The sequence below is a fragment of the Dendrobium catenatum genome, unplaced genomic scaffold (genome assembly GCF_001605985.2).
Source record: "Dendrobium catenatum unplaced genomic scaffold, ASM160598v2 fragScaff_scaffold_264, whole genome shotgun sequence".
NCBI classification, from domain to species: Eukaryota; Viridiplantae; Streptophyta; class Magnoliopsida; order Asparagales; family Orchidaceae; genus Dendrobium; species Dendrobium catenatum.
The window spans coordinates 273,296-290,728 of NW_021318726.1; the positions used below are offsets into that span (position 1 = coordinate 273,296).

General features: G+C 32.5%; 1 protein-coding gene across 1 annotated transcript in view; it reads right to left on the reverse strand.

Moving 5' to 3' along the window:
* The window catches only part of LOC110101950, a 29,011-nt gene that overhangs the window by 3,761 nt on the left and 7,817 nt on the right, over positions 1-17,433 (reverse strand). The window contains exons 3-8 of the mRNA XM_028693333.1: positions 13,196-13,311; positions 5,871-5,985; positions 5,642-5,767; positions 5,037-5,084; positions 590-657; positions 81-210 (exon numbers count right to left, since the gene is read on the reverse strand). Of these exons, the coding sequence (XP_028549166.1) occupies positions 81-210; positions 590-657; positions 5,037-5,084; positions 5,642-5,767; positions 5,871-5,985; positions 13,196-13,311 (603 nt within the window). The remainder of the gene's footprint in view (positions 1-80; positions 211-589; positions 658-5,036; positions 5,085-5,641; positions 5,768-5,870; positions 5,986-13,195; positions 13,312-17,433) is intronic.

Below are 17,433 nucleotides of genomic sequence, written 5' to 3' on the forward strand. Positions count from 1 at the left end.
AGCAAGTTGCTAAAAAATGACATATGAAAAATGGAATAAAAAATGATATATGAAAAATGGAAATTACCCATTAAACTTACTTGATTATTGAGAAAGTCAACAAGAGTAAGACAACCAAGGATGCGCATATCATCTTGTCTGGTTTGATCAAGAAGAGTGCGTATAATGGAGAGGATACTTGTGGCAAACAATGGCCTACATTTGTTCAAGCTCAAATTAAAACAAACAAAGGATAAGAAAAAAACTTGTAACTTACTTGCTTTCAAAAAGAAGCTGGTTTCTTTACTTCTAAAGAGGTGGAATTTTTCCTAGTAATTATCAGCTGGAATCTTTCGTGATTTATTAAGATTGACTGATTTAATCTACCTAGTTTGCTGAGTATTTTCAGCTAATGTTGCTGAGTATTTTTCAGCCAACATGATTTACTAAGACTTACTGCCATAATGACTCGATTTAATCCCAGCCATTCAATTGAGAGCCTTAAGCATGATTGGAATAAAATTCCTGCAGCGGTCTTCCTCATCACCAATACCATTTTCTACATGTGAACAGAGTGGTTGATTCACTAAGAATAATGGCCCATAGCTACAAGCAGCTCCTTTTCACGGAGAAGGATGGCTCATCGTCCTCTTCACGGAGCCTTAAAATTAACCCCCACTGCATTACTTGATAACTTCCCACTAACATATTACCTTTTACAAGTTAGATGGAAGAATTTTCTTTCAACTTTCATATTCCGTCGACGCGAAAGGGACGAAAGCCGACAAAAGAACATGCTAGGAGCCCTAGGACTATACTCCAAACCAAAACCTCAGCTTTTGCTGTTAAGGGCTAAGAACAAAATTGGGGAGCAGATAATTTATGGTGTGATTTTTGCAAATAACTAACCATACACCCAAATTAAAATATATATACATGCTGGAAACTACACGTTGAACCAACAAACCATGACAACCCAAAGCAATTTAAAATTACCCATGGAGGTACTCATGCTTGACAAATCAACATTGAAGTCTCCAATAAAAAAGCTAGAGATTTTTAGGTTCCATCAATCGAAATAAGGAATCATCTTTAAAATTGCTCACACTTGACAAACAACAAGCACATTCTTAATTGCTCAGAGATAATTTTATATCAACCTTAGGATTTGTTTGGAAGAGCTTTTTTGACTGCTTCCTTGATAAAAAAATCAGTTGGTGATAATGGCCTTTTTAACACTTTTTCAAACTTTTGCCTTTAAAAAGATGTTTTTGAATAAAGCATTTTTAAAACTGTGGTTGAGAAAAGAGCTTTTAATGGCAATAACAAAAAAACTTAAACTGCCTCAACAAAACCTTAATTATATAAAAGAAGAATGGAAGTACTAGATTATTGACTGAGAAGCATCAACAAAACCTTATTGATTGTTAGTAAGTTCTTTTACAATCACTCTTGGGTGCTCAATTTACTGAGAAAATTCACTGATAAATAAATTATTTGGCATGTTGTCACTAAATTTGCAACGGCATATTTAAATTACAAAGATTTAATAAGTTAAAGCAATCCTTAGAAGATATGTTTGCTTCTAAATAATAGGATAGAAGTTCGTGGGCCAGCAAAACAATAAAGGAAGCAAATGAAGAAAATTATTATGAAAAATGATTCTGTCTAGCATAGTATAAATTATGATCAGAAAACTTAGAAAATTTAGTTAAGGTGGTAAGAATGGTTCCAACAAAGAGATTTATTTATCAAGCAATGAATTAGACTAAAAAGAGCTTAGCAAGAGATTTGGGGCGAGGAGGGGGGGGGCGTAATAAGGTGCCTACAAAGAATTTTGAAAAATTATAAATGAAAGATTGAACTGCCAGTTACATCAATACCTACACACTAGTGCATATTATTTGAACCATCAATTTCATTATAATAAGAACTTTTTTTGACAATTAGGTAAAAATTGGTTTATATGTATGCATAGATAAGCTTGTTCTTAAAGGTGACTACATCAAAACAAATAATTATCAACTTGAGAATTTTCATTTAAGAAATAAAATGTTTAGATTTATAGTAGCTAAAACATGTTACAAAACATGCCCTCTCGGTATGTTTGCATTCATTCGTAATTTTAAATTTGAATGTTTATTTTTAAGCTTCCTACTTGAATATATATTAATATTATACTTTTCATATAATATAGAGCGTTTGTGGGCTCAATTTAAATATGATGTTTCTAAACTAAAAGCATTTGTAGTTGAAGTTCTTAGTCTAACCTATTTGGCTTTTACATATAAGCATAATTAGAGCACATTCAATCAAATACATACAAAGAGAATTAATCAATTAGTTCCAGGACATATGAACAAGCTTGTTTATATTATATTTTAAAAATTTTGAAAAATAGACATCTTAATTTAAAGAAGCAAAGAATCGGTGAGGATGAATTTGATCCTTTAGTTGATGGTTTATAATATGATGATGAATGGGTAACTCCTAGAAGTGCTTATTTCTTGAAGTTGAAGTGACAATGAGGAAAATGAAGCAATCAATGTTAATATTGAAATATCCATTGAATCATGATTAGCTTCTACTTCACCAGTTTATAAAAGAAAGAAACAAAGTAGGCTAGAGCTTCAAAAAAAAATTTCAAAAGTAATCTTAAATATAATGAATTATTTTTTATATTATTAATTTGCTATTTTATTTTAGAGTATATCTAATATAATATTAAATGGTATAATGGATAAGAAAAAAAATATTATAGGAAAAGAAGATTTTGAAGATAACTTTGACATAAACTATGAGGATTCTTTGAAGATTGTCAAAGTGATGACGAGACTGCTTTGAATCTTGATCCTCGCAGCGTGTTTAAGTTTGAAGTGAATATTTCATTTCAATCATAGTCCAAACTCTTGAATTTCAATAACATTATCTTTTAAACAAGTCATTATGTTCATATATTATTTCTTTTTTTTCTCATTTTAATAAATTATTTCTAATTTTTTTAACAGTATACGTCCTCGTTTTGAGGCTTATGCCTCGATTCGTCTCGAGGCATACGCCATGCCTCCCTAAGACAAAACAGCTCGATTCCCAATTTCTCCTATTTAAACATATATATGATATTTATCTTCTTTTTATCATCATGGGTTTTTATGTTGTTGTTGTTTGGATTAAAGGATGTTACTTCAAAATATTATACTAACAATCATTTTTTTATAATTTACAAATGAAACTTTGTTACTTTATGGTGCTTCATCCTTTTAAGCAAAAAATTTAAGGAATATTTTGATCCTCTTTTAAAGATATTTTTTGGACTTGGGATTAACTTCTCTAGAACCTCTTAGATATAACTTGAGAAAAAATTTGGGTTGTTGGCTCATCTTACAAAGATTATAGATTGTCGTCAAGAATTTATTCCATTCAAGTGCTTAGGTTTTCCACATGTTTAAATAGAGAATTGAAAAGACTCAATCCAAGCTTTCTTCAAAATTCCCCCAAAAGGTTGATTGTGCTCATTAATTAACTGCTTGTTTATTTTCCCCTTTACTACTTTTTGAAAGTTCCCAATTGGTAATAAAAACTTTGATGGCATTAGAAAGAACTTTTAAAACCAAGTGGAATGTGGCAGCTTAAAACCTACCAAGTTTAAGAATATTTCTAGGCCAAAAGACAAATGTGGTATTAATATTAATAACTTATACGTGATTGTTGACCTCTATACATATTTCACATCTTAATTCAATTAAATTTGATGAAAATGACGAACAATTTGTCATGTCACACTAATCAAGTTTGAGATGCATTACGCAAATTGAAATCATCAAATCATCGCTTGTTTTGCAAATGAATCACGCTATGTATCCAAAGCATCAAAATTGCCAAGAAAGGACTTCAGTGGTTGATTCAATCAAATCCAACAAAAATGATAGACTACGGATGCAAGATCGAGCAAGCTGTCTTCCAAATGTGCTTTAATTGCAATACAAACGTACTCAAACATTGTTGTCTCGTAAAACAAAATATGTCGACATGTTTGGAACATCCAAATTGCCTAGAAAGGAGGCTCATATTGTTATGGTTGCTATATGAAAATAAATCAAAAATGTACTCACACACAAGAAGTCAGTGAAATTTTGACACGCTCAAGCAACAACAGATTATGCAAGGAGTCAATTTACCCTCAAGAAATTTATCCTTTATTAACCTAATTAAATTAAAAAATTGCCAAACAAACTGTTGGACCGGGTTTGCAGGCGGGGCCTGGACCCGTGCGGGTCTACAGGCGGAGGAAATAAGGGGGGGGCGGGATTTGGCTGGAAGTGGGACCCCCCACTTAAGTGAGGGTATTTTGGGGATGGGAGGGGATTTTTGAATGGGTATGAAGGGAGCCTTTAGGGTTTAGTTTTTGGGCATTATGAAAAGTGTATTCTCTCTCTTAGTTTCTCCTTAGCCTCCTTCTTGCTTTTTTCTAGGGTTTTCTTATGGGAGATCTTGTCCTTCTCGAAGTGGACAAACTTATCTTGTTTTCTCTTGGTTTTCTTATGCAAAGGTTTTAACTTCTCTTCTCAACCCTCTTGTGATTGTTCTTCATTGGTTTTGGTGGAGAAATTCCTCTTTTTGGTGGAAAACTAGGGCAAAACCGAAAGTGTCTAAACCTAAGGTGTATCAAGTTGGTATCAGAGCTCTTGATCCTAGACGGCATGGCGTCAAAGAAAGTGGAAGTTTTGGAGGGAGAGATGGGCCAATTGAAAGAGGAGGTGGGTGAGAAACTTTCGTCGATGGAGGGAAAATTTTCATCCCTAGAGGAGAGATTTGGGGGAATGGATTATTCATTGTAGATTGGAGTTCACAGTGAGCACAAAGTTGTGTACTCACTGCAACACGAGCACCTCTTAAGTGTTCTCATTAATGTAATGGAGAGAAATGATGCTCTTTCATCTTGCCTTATTTTTCATACATCAAAAATAAAATCATACGACATTGCAGTGTAAATAATATATTTAAGAGATATAGCTTCAATCATCCACTGTCTAAATTTTGTGTAGAGATAAACTCACCTTATCAAACTCCAAAGTTATATGAGAGTAATCGCCCATGAAGCGAACCTAATAACAAATAACATGAGGGAGATCAAAATCCAATAAAACATCTAGACATGTATTTGCAGATTAAATTAATATAATTGCTTCTATTTAGTAAAATGCTAAAGGTATTCAAAGGAAAAAGGCAGTAAGTAATCTGCTATCCTCAAAAAAAATTTAAACATTCCAAAAGGATCCAGGAATAGTACAAAATCAGCAATGTAGAAGGGGGTTCATGTTTCTTTCCTCCACTTCAGATGCTTTACCAGCATAAACACTTTTATATCAGGTTAAAATGCAATCTATTACCTTCATAACCAAAAAAATAGGCATGATTTATACAGCATATACGAAATTAGTTTGATAAAGAATTTTAACCTGTTCCACATTTTCACTTTGGAGCACACACTCATAACTAATTGTTTAAATCATTAAATAAGTGTAATTATTCTACTTGAATCAAGAGAGAACAAATACTATAAAATATAATAAAACCTCATATTACAAATAAGCTACTATTTAAAAGCATTATGAAAGCTCAGGGTAAGATATCTATGCCTTTAAAATCTCAAAATACCCACCATGGAAGAAAGAGCCTGCAATGCTGCCGACCTCAAAAGAAGGCCCTTATCACCTCCAGCTTCTTGACAAAGCTGACAAAGTTTTGGAATAAGATTTTCTATGTTGAACATATAGGAGCTGTCAACCTGCACAATGAAACTTTAGCATAAGCAAGTTGCTAAAAAATGACATATGAAAAATGGAATAAAAAATGATATATGAAAAATGGAAATTACCCATTAAACTTACTTGATTATTGAGAAAGTCAACAAGAGTAAGACAACCAAGGATGCGCATATCATCTTGTCTGGTTTGATCAAGAAGAGTGCGTATAATGGAGAGGATACTTGTGGCAAACAATGGCCTACATTTGTTCAAGCTCAAATTAAAACAAACAAAGGATAAGAAAAAAACTTGTAACTTACTTGCTCTCAAAAAGAAGCTGGTTTCTTTACTTCTAAAGAGGTGGAATTTTTCCTAGTAATTATCAGCTGGAATCTTTCGTGATTTATTAAGATTGACTGATTTAATCTACCTAGTTTGCTGAGTATTTTCAGCTAATGTTGCTGAGTATTTTTCAGCCAACATGATTTACTAAGACTTACTGCCATAATGACTCGATTTAATCCCAGCCATTCAATTGAGAGCCTTAAGCATGATTGGAATAAAATTCCTGCAGCGGTCTTCCTCATCACCAATACCATTTTCTACATGTGAACAGAGTGGTTGATTCACTAAGAATAATGGCCCATAGCTACAAGCAGCTCCTTTTCACGGAGAAGGATGGCTCATCGTCCTCTTCACGGAGCCTTAAAATTAACCCCCACTGCATTACTTGATAACTTCCCACTAACATATTACCTTTTACAAGTTAGATGGAAGAATTTTCTTTCAACTTTCATATTCCGTCGACGCGAAAGGGACGAAAGCCGACAAAAGAACATGCTAGGAGCCCTAGGACTATACTCCAAACCAAAACCTCAGCTTTTGCTGTTAAGGGCTAAGAACAAAATTGGGGAGCAGATAATTTATGGTGTGATTTTTGCAAATAACTAACCATACACCCAAATTAAAATATATATACATGCTGGAAACTACACGTTGAACCAACAAACCATGACAACCCAAAGCAATTTAAAATTACCCATGGAGGTACTCATGCTTGACAAATCAACATTGAAGTCTCCAATAAAAAAGCTAGAGATTTTTAGGTTCCATCAATCGAAATAAGGAATCATCTTTAAAATTGCTCACACTTGACAAACAACAAGCACATTCTTAATTGCTCAGAGATAATTTTATATCAACCTTAGGATTTGTTTGGAAGAGCTTTTTTGACTGCTTCCTTGATAAAAAAATCAGTTGGTGATAATGGCCTTTTTAACACTTTTTCAAACTTTTGCCTTTAAAAAGATGTTTTTGAATAAAGCATTTTTAAAACTGTGGTTGAGAAAAGAGCTTTTAATGGCAATAACAAAAAAACTTAAACTGCCTCAACAAAACCTTAATTATATAAAAGAAGAATGGAAGTACTAGATTATTGACTGAGAAGCATCAACAAAACCTTATTGATTGTTAGTAAGTTCTTTTACAATCACTCTTGGGTGCTCAATTTACTGAGAAAATTCACTGATAAATAAATTATTTGGCATGTTGTCACTAAATTTGCAACGGCATATTTAAATTACAAAGATTTAATAAGTTAAAGCAATCCTTAGAAGATATGTTTGCTTCTAAATAATAGGATAGAAGTTCGTGGGCCAGCAAAACAATAAAGGAAGCAAATGAAGAAAATTATTATGAAAAATGATTCTGTCTAGCATAGTATAAATTATGATCAGAAAACTTAGAAAATTTAGTTAAGGTGGTAAGAATGGTTCCAACAAAGAGATTTATTTATCAAGCAATGAATTAGACTAAAAAGAGCTTAGCAAGAGATTTGGGGCGAGGAGGGGGGGGGGCGTAATAAGGTGCCTACAAAGAATTTTGAAAAATTATAAATGAAAGATTGAACTGCCAGTTACATCAATACCTACACACTAGTGCATATTATTTGAACCATCAATTTCATTATAATAAGAACTTTTTTTGACAATTAGGTAAAAATTGGTTTATATGTATGCATAGATAAGCTTGTTCTTAAAGGTGACTACATCAAAACAAATAATTATCAACTTGAGAATTTTCATTTAAGAAATAAAATGTTTAGATTTATAGTAGCTAAAACATGTTACAAAACATGCCCTCTCGGTATGTTTGCATTCATTCGTAATTTTAAATTTGAATGTTTATTTTTAAGCTTCCTACTTGAATATATATTAATATTATACTTTTCATATAATATAGAGCGTTTGTGGGCTCAATTTAAATATGATGTTTCTAAACTAAAAGCATTTGTAGTTGAAGTTCTTAGTCTAACCTATTTGGCTTTTACATATAAGCATAATTAGAGCACATTCAATCAAATACATACAAAGAGAATTAATCAATTAGTTCCAGGACATATGAACAAGCTTGTTTATATTATATTTTAAAAATTTTGAAAAATAGACATCTTAATTTAAAGAAGCAAAGAATCGGTGAGGATGAATTTGATCCTTTAGTTGATGGTTTATAATATGATGATGAATGGGTAACTCCTAGAAGTGCTTATTTCTTGAAGTTGAAGTGACAATGAGGAAAATGAAGCAATCAATGTTAATATTGAAATATCCATTGAATCATGATTAGCTTCTACTTCACCAGTTTATAAAAGAAAGAAACAAAGTAGGCTAGAGCTTCAAAAAAAAATTTCAAAAGTAATCTTAAATATAATGAATTATTTTTTATATTATTAATTTGCTATTTTATTTTAGAGTATATCTAATATAATATTAAATGGTATAATGGATAAGAAAAAAAATATTATAGGAAAAGAAGATTTTGAAGATAACTTTGACATAAACTATGAGGATTCTTTGAAGATTGTCAAAGTGATGACGAGACTGCTTTGAATCTTGATCCTCGCAGCGTGTTTAAGTTTGAAGTGAATATTTCATTTCAATCATAGTCCAAACTCTTGAATTTCAATAACATTATCTTTTAAACAAGTCATTATGTTCATATATTATTTCTTTTTTTTCTCATTTTAATAAATTATTTCTAATTTTTTTAACAGTATACGTCCTCGTTTTGAGGCTTATGCCTCGATTCGTCTCGAGGCATACGCCATGCCTCCCTAAGACAAAACAGCTCGATTCCCAATTTCTCCTATTTAAACATATATATGATATTTATCTTCTTTTTATCATCATGGGTTTTTATGTTGTTGTTGTTTGGATTAAAGGATGTTACTTCAAAATATTATACTAACAATCATTTTTTTATAATTTACAAATGAAACTTTGTTACTTTATGGTGCTTCATCCTTTTAAGCAAAAAATTTAAGGAATATTTTGATCCTCTTTTAAAGATATTTTTTGGACTTGGGATTAACTTCTCTAGAACCTCTTAGATATAACTTGAGAAAAAATTTGGGTTGTTGGCTCATCTTACAAAGATTATAGATTGTCGTCAAGAATTTATTCCATTCAAGTGCTTAGGTTTTCCACATGTTTAAATAGAGAATTGAAAAGACTCAATCCAAGCTTTCTTCAAAATTCCCCCAAAAGGTTGATTGTGCTCATTAATTAACTGCTTGTTTATTTTCCCCTTTACTACTTTTTGAAAGTTCCCAATTGGTAATAAAAACTTTGATGGCATTAGAAAGAACTTTTAAAACCAAGTGGAATGTGGCAGCTTAAAACCTACCAAGTTTAAGAATATTTCTAGGCCAAAAGACAAATGTGGTATTAATATTAATAACTTATACGTGATTGTTGACCTCTATACATATTTCACATCTTAATTCAATTAAATTTGATGAAAATGACGAACAATTTGTCATGTCACACTAATCAAGTTTGAGATGCATTACGCAAATTGAAATCATCAAATCATCGCTTGTTTTGCAAATGAATCACGCTATGTATCCAAAGCATCAAAATTGCCAAGAAAGGACTTCAGTGGTTGATTCAATCAAATCCAACAAAAATGATAGACTACGGATGCAAGATCGAGCAAGCTGTCTTCCAAATGTGCTTTAATTGCAATACAAACGTACTCAAACATTGTTGTCTCGTAAAACAAAATATGTCGACATGTTTGGAACATCCAAATTGCCTAGAAAGGAGGCTCATATTGTTATGGTTGCTATATGAAAATAAATCAAAAATGTACTCACACACAAGAAGTCAGTGAAATTTTGACACGCTCAAGCAACAACAGATTATGCAAGGAGTCAATTTACCCTCAAGAAATTTATCCTTTATTAACCTAATTAAATTAAAAAATTGCCAAACAAACTGTTGGACCGGGTTTGCAGGCGGGGCCTGGACCCGTGCGGGTCTACAGGCGGAGGAAATAAGGGGGGGGCGGGATTTGGCTGGAAGTGGGACCCCCCACTTAAGTGAGGGTATTTTGGGGATGGGAGGGGATTTTTGAATGGGTATGAAGGGAGCCTTTAGGGTTTAGTTTTTGGGCATTATGAAAAGTGTATTCTCTCTCTTAGTTTCTCCTTAGCCTCCTTCTTGCTCTTTTTCTTGTGGGAGATCTTGTCCTTCTCGAAGTGGACAAACTTATCTTGTTTTCTCTTGGTTTTCTTATGCAAAGGTTTTAACTTCTCTTCTCAACCCTCTTGTGATTGTTCTTCATTGATTTTGGTGGAGAAATTCCTCTTTTTGGGGGAAAACTAGGGCAAAACCGAAAGTGTCTAAACCTAAGGTGTATCACAAACTCCCCAAATCCTTGGCTTGGAGCTATCACTGTACTCACAAATACCGCACTCTCGTTTTGTCACAGTCCTCCCATCTGGCCTCCATTATTACTAAGAGGGCTATGTTTGACCCTAATTAGAACTATGCAGTAGAAAATAAAATGCGGACTCTCCTTCATCATCAAGCTTGGGAATTAGTTACACCCCCAACTGCGTTTAAATTTATTTCTTATTATGGATTTTTCTTATAAAGTTCCTTCCTAATAGCTCTATAAATACTACAAAACTAGATTAATGGTGAAAAATATATACTCAAATCCATGGCATTAATTACTTTGAGATGTATTTACCATTTTTGGGACAAAACTTTGTTCGTCTTATTGTCTTAATTGGCAGTAATCAAGGATGGCATACATTACAAATGAAAATCAGTAATGCTTTTTCTATGCAAATATTATCGAACCAGTTTATGTGGAGCAACCTCTAGGGTATGTTGCCCAATGAGAGAACCAAAATATGCAATCTGAATCAAGTTATATATAAATTGAGAAAAAAATTTCGTGCCTGATTCGACAAACTTTGCAAGTTTCTTTCATACTGAGACTGGACAACGGAGTAGCATGATTGATCACCATATCTTTATTTGGTACTCTCCCTTTTGCATAGTGATTTTAGTTGTTTATTTTTATCATATTATTTTCATAGAAAGTGGTATTTTAAGCATCGCTAAAATAAAATATCTGCAAAAGATGTTTGTCACTAAAAATCTAGGGAGGCCAAAATACTTTCTTGGTATTAAGTTTGCATACAAGAAGGCATTTCTCTCTCTACAAGAAAATACATTACAAACTTTCTTAACGAAATTGACTTCCTTTGTGTAAGGCCTATTGATTATCTCATGCAAACTCTAAAATTACATGAGGATGATGAAAGTTATGAAGATCATTCTCAAAATCGATGTCTTACTGGCAACTTAGATATTGAACAATCACTCGATTTCTCATATCCCTTACTATTAATGTGACCAATTAGCATATACAAAACCTAAAGAATATGCATGGGAAGGTTTTAAAGAATCGTATTCAAGAAATTTTCAAGAAAAGGTTTTATCCATAAAAAGTATAATCATGTGAGGATTGAAGCCTTACTAATGCAAACTATGTTTGATCTATTGAAGATAAGAAAAAATCTACCTCAATAAGTTATGTGAGTGAAAATCTCACATCCTGTAAAAATAAAAAGCATGTTGTAGCTAGATCGAATGTTGAAGTTGAATATTCTGCTTGTGAAATAATGTGGATCACTTTGTTTTCCTATCACAAAGCTCATGATCCTCAACACTGATAATAAGTCAGCTATCTATGTCACAAGCAATTAACCCTAATAATAAGCCGGCAATCTCATCTTAAATGAAATAATCAAACAAATTGAAGTAGACTGTCACTACATAAAAGATGTAGTTCAAAGTAGATCATCACTTCTCACATCTCCAACAACAAAAAATAGCAGATATTTTACCAAAACTCTAGGATCACTTTGTTTTTCAATCATTGTAACAAGCTAAAAATTATTGATATGTAAGTTACAACTTGAGGAAGAGCGTTATTGAGGAATAGCTAGATTGGAAAGTACTAGATTTGGGATATTTATTACTTTATTGAGGGGATACTTTTATTATGCTTTATTTCCTATTAATTGAGGATATTTATCACTTTATTTCCTTCCTTCCAACTTGTATGCTTATACATACATAGGCTCAAACTCTCGGCAAATAAGAAACAAGAATTCTCTCTTCCAACATAATTTATTATAAAATCCAAAAATGACCCCTAACTATTTGTATTCAACCAATATAGTCTCAAATTATCGCATTTCTCCAATTTAGATCCCCAACTAAATAAAATTGATAAAAAATGGCCCATCAAGGACTAACTAAGATAAATTTTAGATGGTTAAGAGATTAAATTAGGATCAATTTTATATCACAATATCTATATAATTGATCATTTTGGATCAATTTTGTTTATTCGAGGGAGTACATTAAGAAGATGTTGTACTCTGAACCTAAATTGGCCACATACAAATAGTCAAGACACAAATTTAGGATTTAACCTTATTCCCAAAAGTCAAAAGAGTGAGACACTAGTTGTTTTGCAGCCCTATGTTGGTTATGTCGAGTGAAAACATTCAATGTTTAGAATTATGTTTTTTTTAGATGTATTATATTTAGTTATGCCCTGAAAAAATGGATTCTTTATACAAAATGGAAAATAATTGCATATTTTATTCAAAGATAATGATGGCATGGTATCTTATGAAATTTTTATTATTCTTCTGTCTAACCCAACTTGCATATTCCTCATAACCCTCTCAATCCTCGATGATGAGGATTGAACTTTTGGTGAGATGATTTATCCCTGAGCTATACTAGCAACATACAACAGTAAACGTTCACTCCAAAATAAAATAGATTATTAAAAACACAGGATTAGAAGATATGAGAATGTATGCCCATTTGGCCATTTATGTGTTTCTGTAAATAAAGACTGCCTTGGTAAAAATGATAATCCAAGAACCAGTATGCTCCGCTCTTATGAACATGATACAACTATACAAGTGCATCTTGAAAGCTCAAGAAATTGCAAAAGATAAGATCAATTTTGACTGTAAGCTCCAAGTGAAGGCAATTATGCATCAAATTAGCATGTCTTGAATGATAAAAGTTAAAATGGAAGAAAAATTTAAGCCCTTCTTAAACACAAGAAAATAAAAATAAACTTACATCTGCCCCTTACATGAAGCTAGCAATTTGCTGTAAATGCAAGGCACGGCCTTTGCAAAAAGAAATCGTTCATTGCGTAGTTCTTTGTAAAATCTTTGCTCTAGATTATCTGTAATCTGTAGAAACAATACATGAAGAATGTCTAACGTCAAGTGGTTTCAGAATAAAGCTCCTCTGATAAAAAAAAAGAAAGCAAAAAGACTTTAATAAAAAATCAGTGACAGTGAACTACTTCTCCATGTCATGTATTAACACAAATACAAAGTGAAAGCCAATTTATTTTAAGAATTGCATGAGAAATTGATGGACTAATGACCATGCTGTTCATCAAGTTAGGCGTGTCCAATTATGAAGACAACAAAACATTAGGTTTGCAAAACTACAAGCACAACAGAGAGACTTCGCATGCAAGAATACTCCAAATCCATTTTGACTGTAATACTAACTTTTGAGAGCATGCTTAAACTTTTAATAAACACTGGGCAATGCAGCTTACATTAACCATTCAATTAAAGGAAAAACTAGCACAGAAAACAATAAAAAGTATTGGAATGATGTGATAGAGATAGAGGCAGAAAAAAGCATATAAGCATATGAAGTGCAGAGAGGAGGAGATCAAGAAAAGAAGAAAAAGGAAACAACAACATCAAACCTTCATCCCACTACGTGGAGTCAACTAAATGAATCATTTTTCTCCATAGTGTAATGCTTAGAGTCAAATTCTCATTTAAATCTAATAAACAAAGGTCATCTCTAATATTTTCTAACCAAGACTTTTAGGTCTAACTCTATCTTTCTTAACATAAGTCAAATCTAATAAATCTATGCTTCTAACCAGGTCATTGGAAGGTCGACGTTTTATGTGACCAAACCATCTAAAGCGACGCTCTCTAATCTTATCTGCCATTGGAGCTACTCAAACCTTTTCACATATATGCTCGTTTCGCACTCTATCTCTAATTGTAAAGTCACTCATCCACCTAAGCATCCTCATCTCTACCACACTTAACTTAATTTTATGGTTCTCTTTTAATGGCCAACATTCTACACCATAAAGTATTGTAGGTCTCACCACCATCTTATAGAATTTTCCCTTAAGTTTGAGGTGGGTTACTTTTCTATCACACAATAGGCCCAAAGCATTCCTTCAATTCAACCATCCAACTTAAAACCTATTAATAATATCTCAATCTATTTCACCGTCATTCTGAACAATAGACTCGAGATATTTAAAACATGTACTCTTATTAATGACTTGATCGCCCATAGATACATTCCCCCCACTAGATCTATTACTACTACAATGACACTCCATGTATTCATTTTTAGATCTAATCAAATGAAAACATTTAGACTCTAAGGTTGACATCCATAATTCAAGTTTACCATCAACTCACTCTATAGTCATATCAAGAAAAAGGATATCATCAGCAAAAAGCATACACCATGTACATCATTTTGCAAGTGTCTAGTGAGAACATCCATGACTAAAGCAAAAAGATATGAGCTTAAAGTTGATCCTCGATGTAATCCAATTGAAAAAGGAAAATAATTGGTCAAACCACCTTCTTTTTGAATACAAGCAACATCTCTTGCATACATTATCTTAATGGCTTGAATATAAGCATTATTAACCCCTTTCTTTTCTAAAACTCGCAATAGCTCTTCGCTTGGACCTTTATCATATGGTTTCTCAAAATCAATAAATATCATATGTAGATCCTCCTTATTCCCTCTATACTTCTTCATCTCAATAAATGTATAGCTTCCATAGTAGACCAACCTGGCATGAATCCAATTTGATTTTGAGAAACAGTAGTATCATGTTATAACCTAAGCTCAACAACTAGGGATGCAAACAAACCGAGCCGGGCCAAGCTTCACCCTATTCGAGTTCAAGCTCGTTTGTCAAAACCGTGCTCAAGCTTGGCTCGAAGCTTGTCGAGCTTCTCGGGCAACTATTCGAGCTCGAGCTCGTTTAAAATTCCCATGCTCGAGCTCGGCTCGTGTTCAGATTGAGCTTGTTTAATTTCAAGCTTAGAGCTCGGCTCGTGTTCAGATTGAACTCGTTTAATTTCAAGCTTATCAAGCGGCTAGTTAAACGAGCCGAGCCGATCACAATTCACAAAGTAAATTCTTTTATTAAACCCATCCAACCCGCCAGCCTAGAAAACCCGCCTGCTAGCTGCCCGTTGTTCAGCAAATGGCCTTTAGATGCATTTGTTTTTATATAGGTAAATCACTCCTCTCCAGGCGAAACCGTATAATGTATGTTTTTTTTCTCTTTTTTTGAATGTTAAATAAAAAATATTTACTGTGAGACTTGTAAAACTGCCAAAAATCATCATGTTATTTTTCCTGAAAGTGCTTTTGCATCTTATACTTATTTTCTAATTGTCCACACTGAAATTGGGGACCTTTCAAAATCGCTAATATTTCTGGAGCTATAGGATTTGTTACCTTCATTGATGATTACACTTAATTGATATGGGTATATTATCAAATAAAAATATGATATCAGCATTATTCTCCCATTTTACTATCGTGATATAAAAACAATTCAATACAATCAAGTTATTTCGGTCTGATAATGCAATTACTTTAATCCCACATAATTGTCTTTCTTCCAAAATAAAATGTATCATCCACGAATGCACCTGACCTGAGACTCTTCAACAACATAGAGTGGAGGAAAGAAAATATCAACATTTCTAGAAGTCATTAGAACTCCTCTTCCTAACTGCCACCTATCAAATTAATCAAATTCCCTCAAGAGTGAATGGCTTCAAAAGTCCTATAAATTATCTGACTGGATTTTTCCCCACAAATAACTTCTAAAATTCTCTCTAAAAAAAAATAATTAGGTGCATTGTCTATGTCTACATCCATAAATAATACAGAGGTAAATTTGATTCTAGTGCTCTCAAATATCTCCTTATTGGGTATTCCTCCACTCAAAAAGAGTATAAGAGCAATTATCCTATTCACCAAAAAAATTCTTTACTTCAAAAGATGTCTCTTTTGAGAAGAAACAAAAAATTTTCAATCAAACTCATCTTCAATAGGGGAACTCTCAGTTGAAAGATAAGCTTAACGAAACATCTTTTATCTTGACAGCTCATTACTTTATATTTTAAAATTAGCATGTATATTATTCCAAATGCCTTATATTATTATAATTTAGAATCGTGATATACTCACTGAGTTGTGACTCACTTTATATTTGCAAAATATTTCTTAGATATTTTCAAATAATTAAAATGAGTGGAATAAGAGAGAACGTGTATCGTAAGCACAATGCTCCAAGAGAAAGATCAATGTAAAAAATATCTATTTATAATTATTTTTTTATTCATTTGAGGTTTTAGTGGCTCTTCACATAAAATGGTGGCCTCCCGATGACCTGGTTAGGAAAGTAGAGATATTATATTTGAATTATGCCAATAAAGGTAGAGGTAGACCTAAAAAAACTTGGTTGAAAAATATTAGAAATGACCTTTTTTACTAGCTTTATATGAAAATTTAACTCTTAATAGGACACAATGGAGAAAAATGATTCATGTAGATGACCCCACGTAGTGGGATAAATGCTTGATATTGTTGTTGTTGTTGTTGTTGTTGAGGTTTTTGTGGCTCTTTTAGATGTTTAGTGTATTGGAACTAGTTAGTGAATAAAAGAACTTTCAAACAATCATCTAACTGTTTGTTCCCGTCTCGCTAATTTGAGCCTCTGAATCAGGTTGTGATATAAACTCTATTTGAGATACTTAAAAACAAGAATTGAAAGAATAACATGAGAGGAGATGAATGTTTTGGAAAAAAAAACACAATTGGGAGATCGATAAACTCCCAAAAGAGAAAAAATTGTAGGATGCAAAATAATTTTTTTTATAAAATATAGAACAGATGGAAGCCTGAAAATGGTATAAAGCAAGACGAGTAACCAAAGGATACACTCAATCGTATGGAATTGACTACAAAGAGACTTTTACTTTTGCTATAAAAATGAATATGATATGCATCTTAATTTTTATTGCAGGAAATCATGGATAGTCCATGCAATAGTATGATTTTAAGAATGTTTTCTTACATAAGGATATTAAAGAAAAACTCTGTATGAATCTACCACCTATGTTTAATAGTTCTTTTGCAAAAAATAAAGTGTGCAAATTAAAAAGACTATATGGCCTTAAGCAATCTCCAAAATGGTTTGGCGAATTCACAAAAGCTAGGAATAA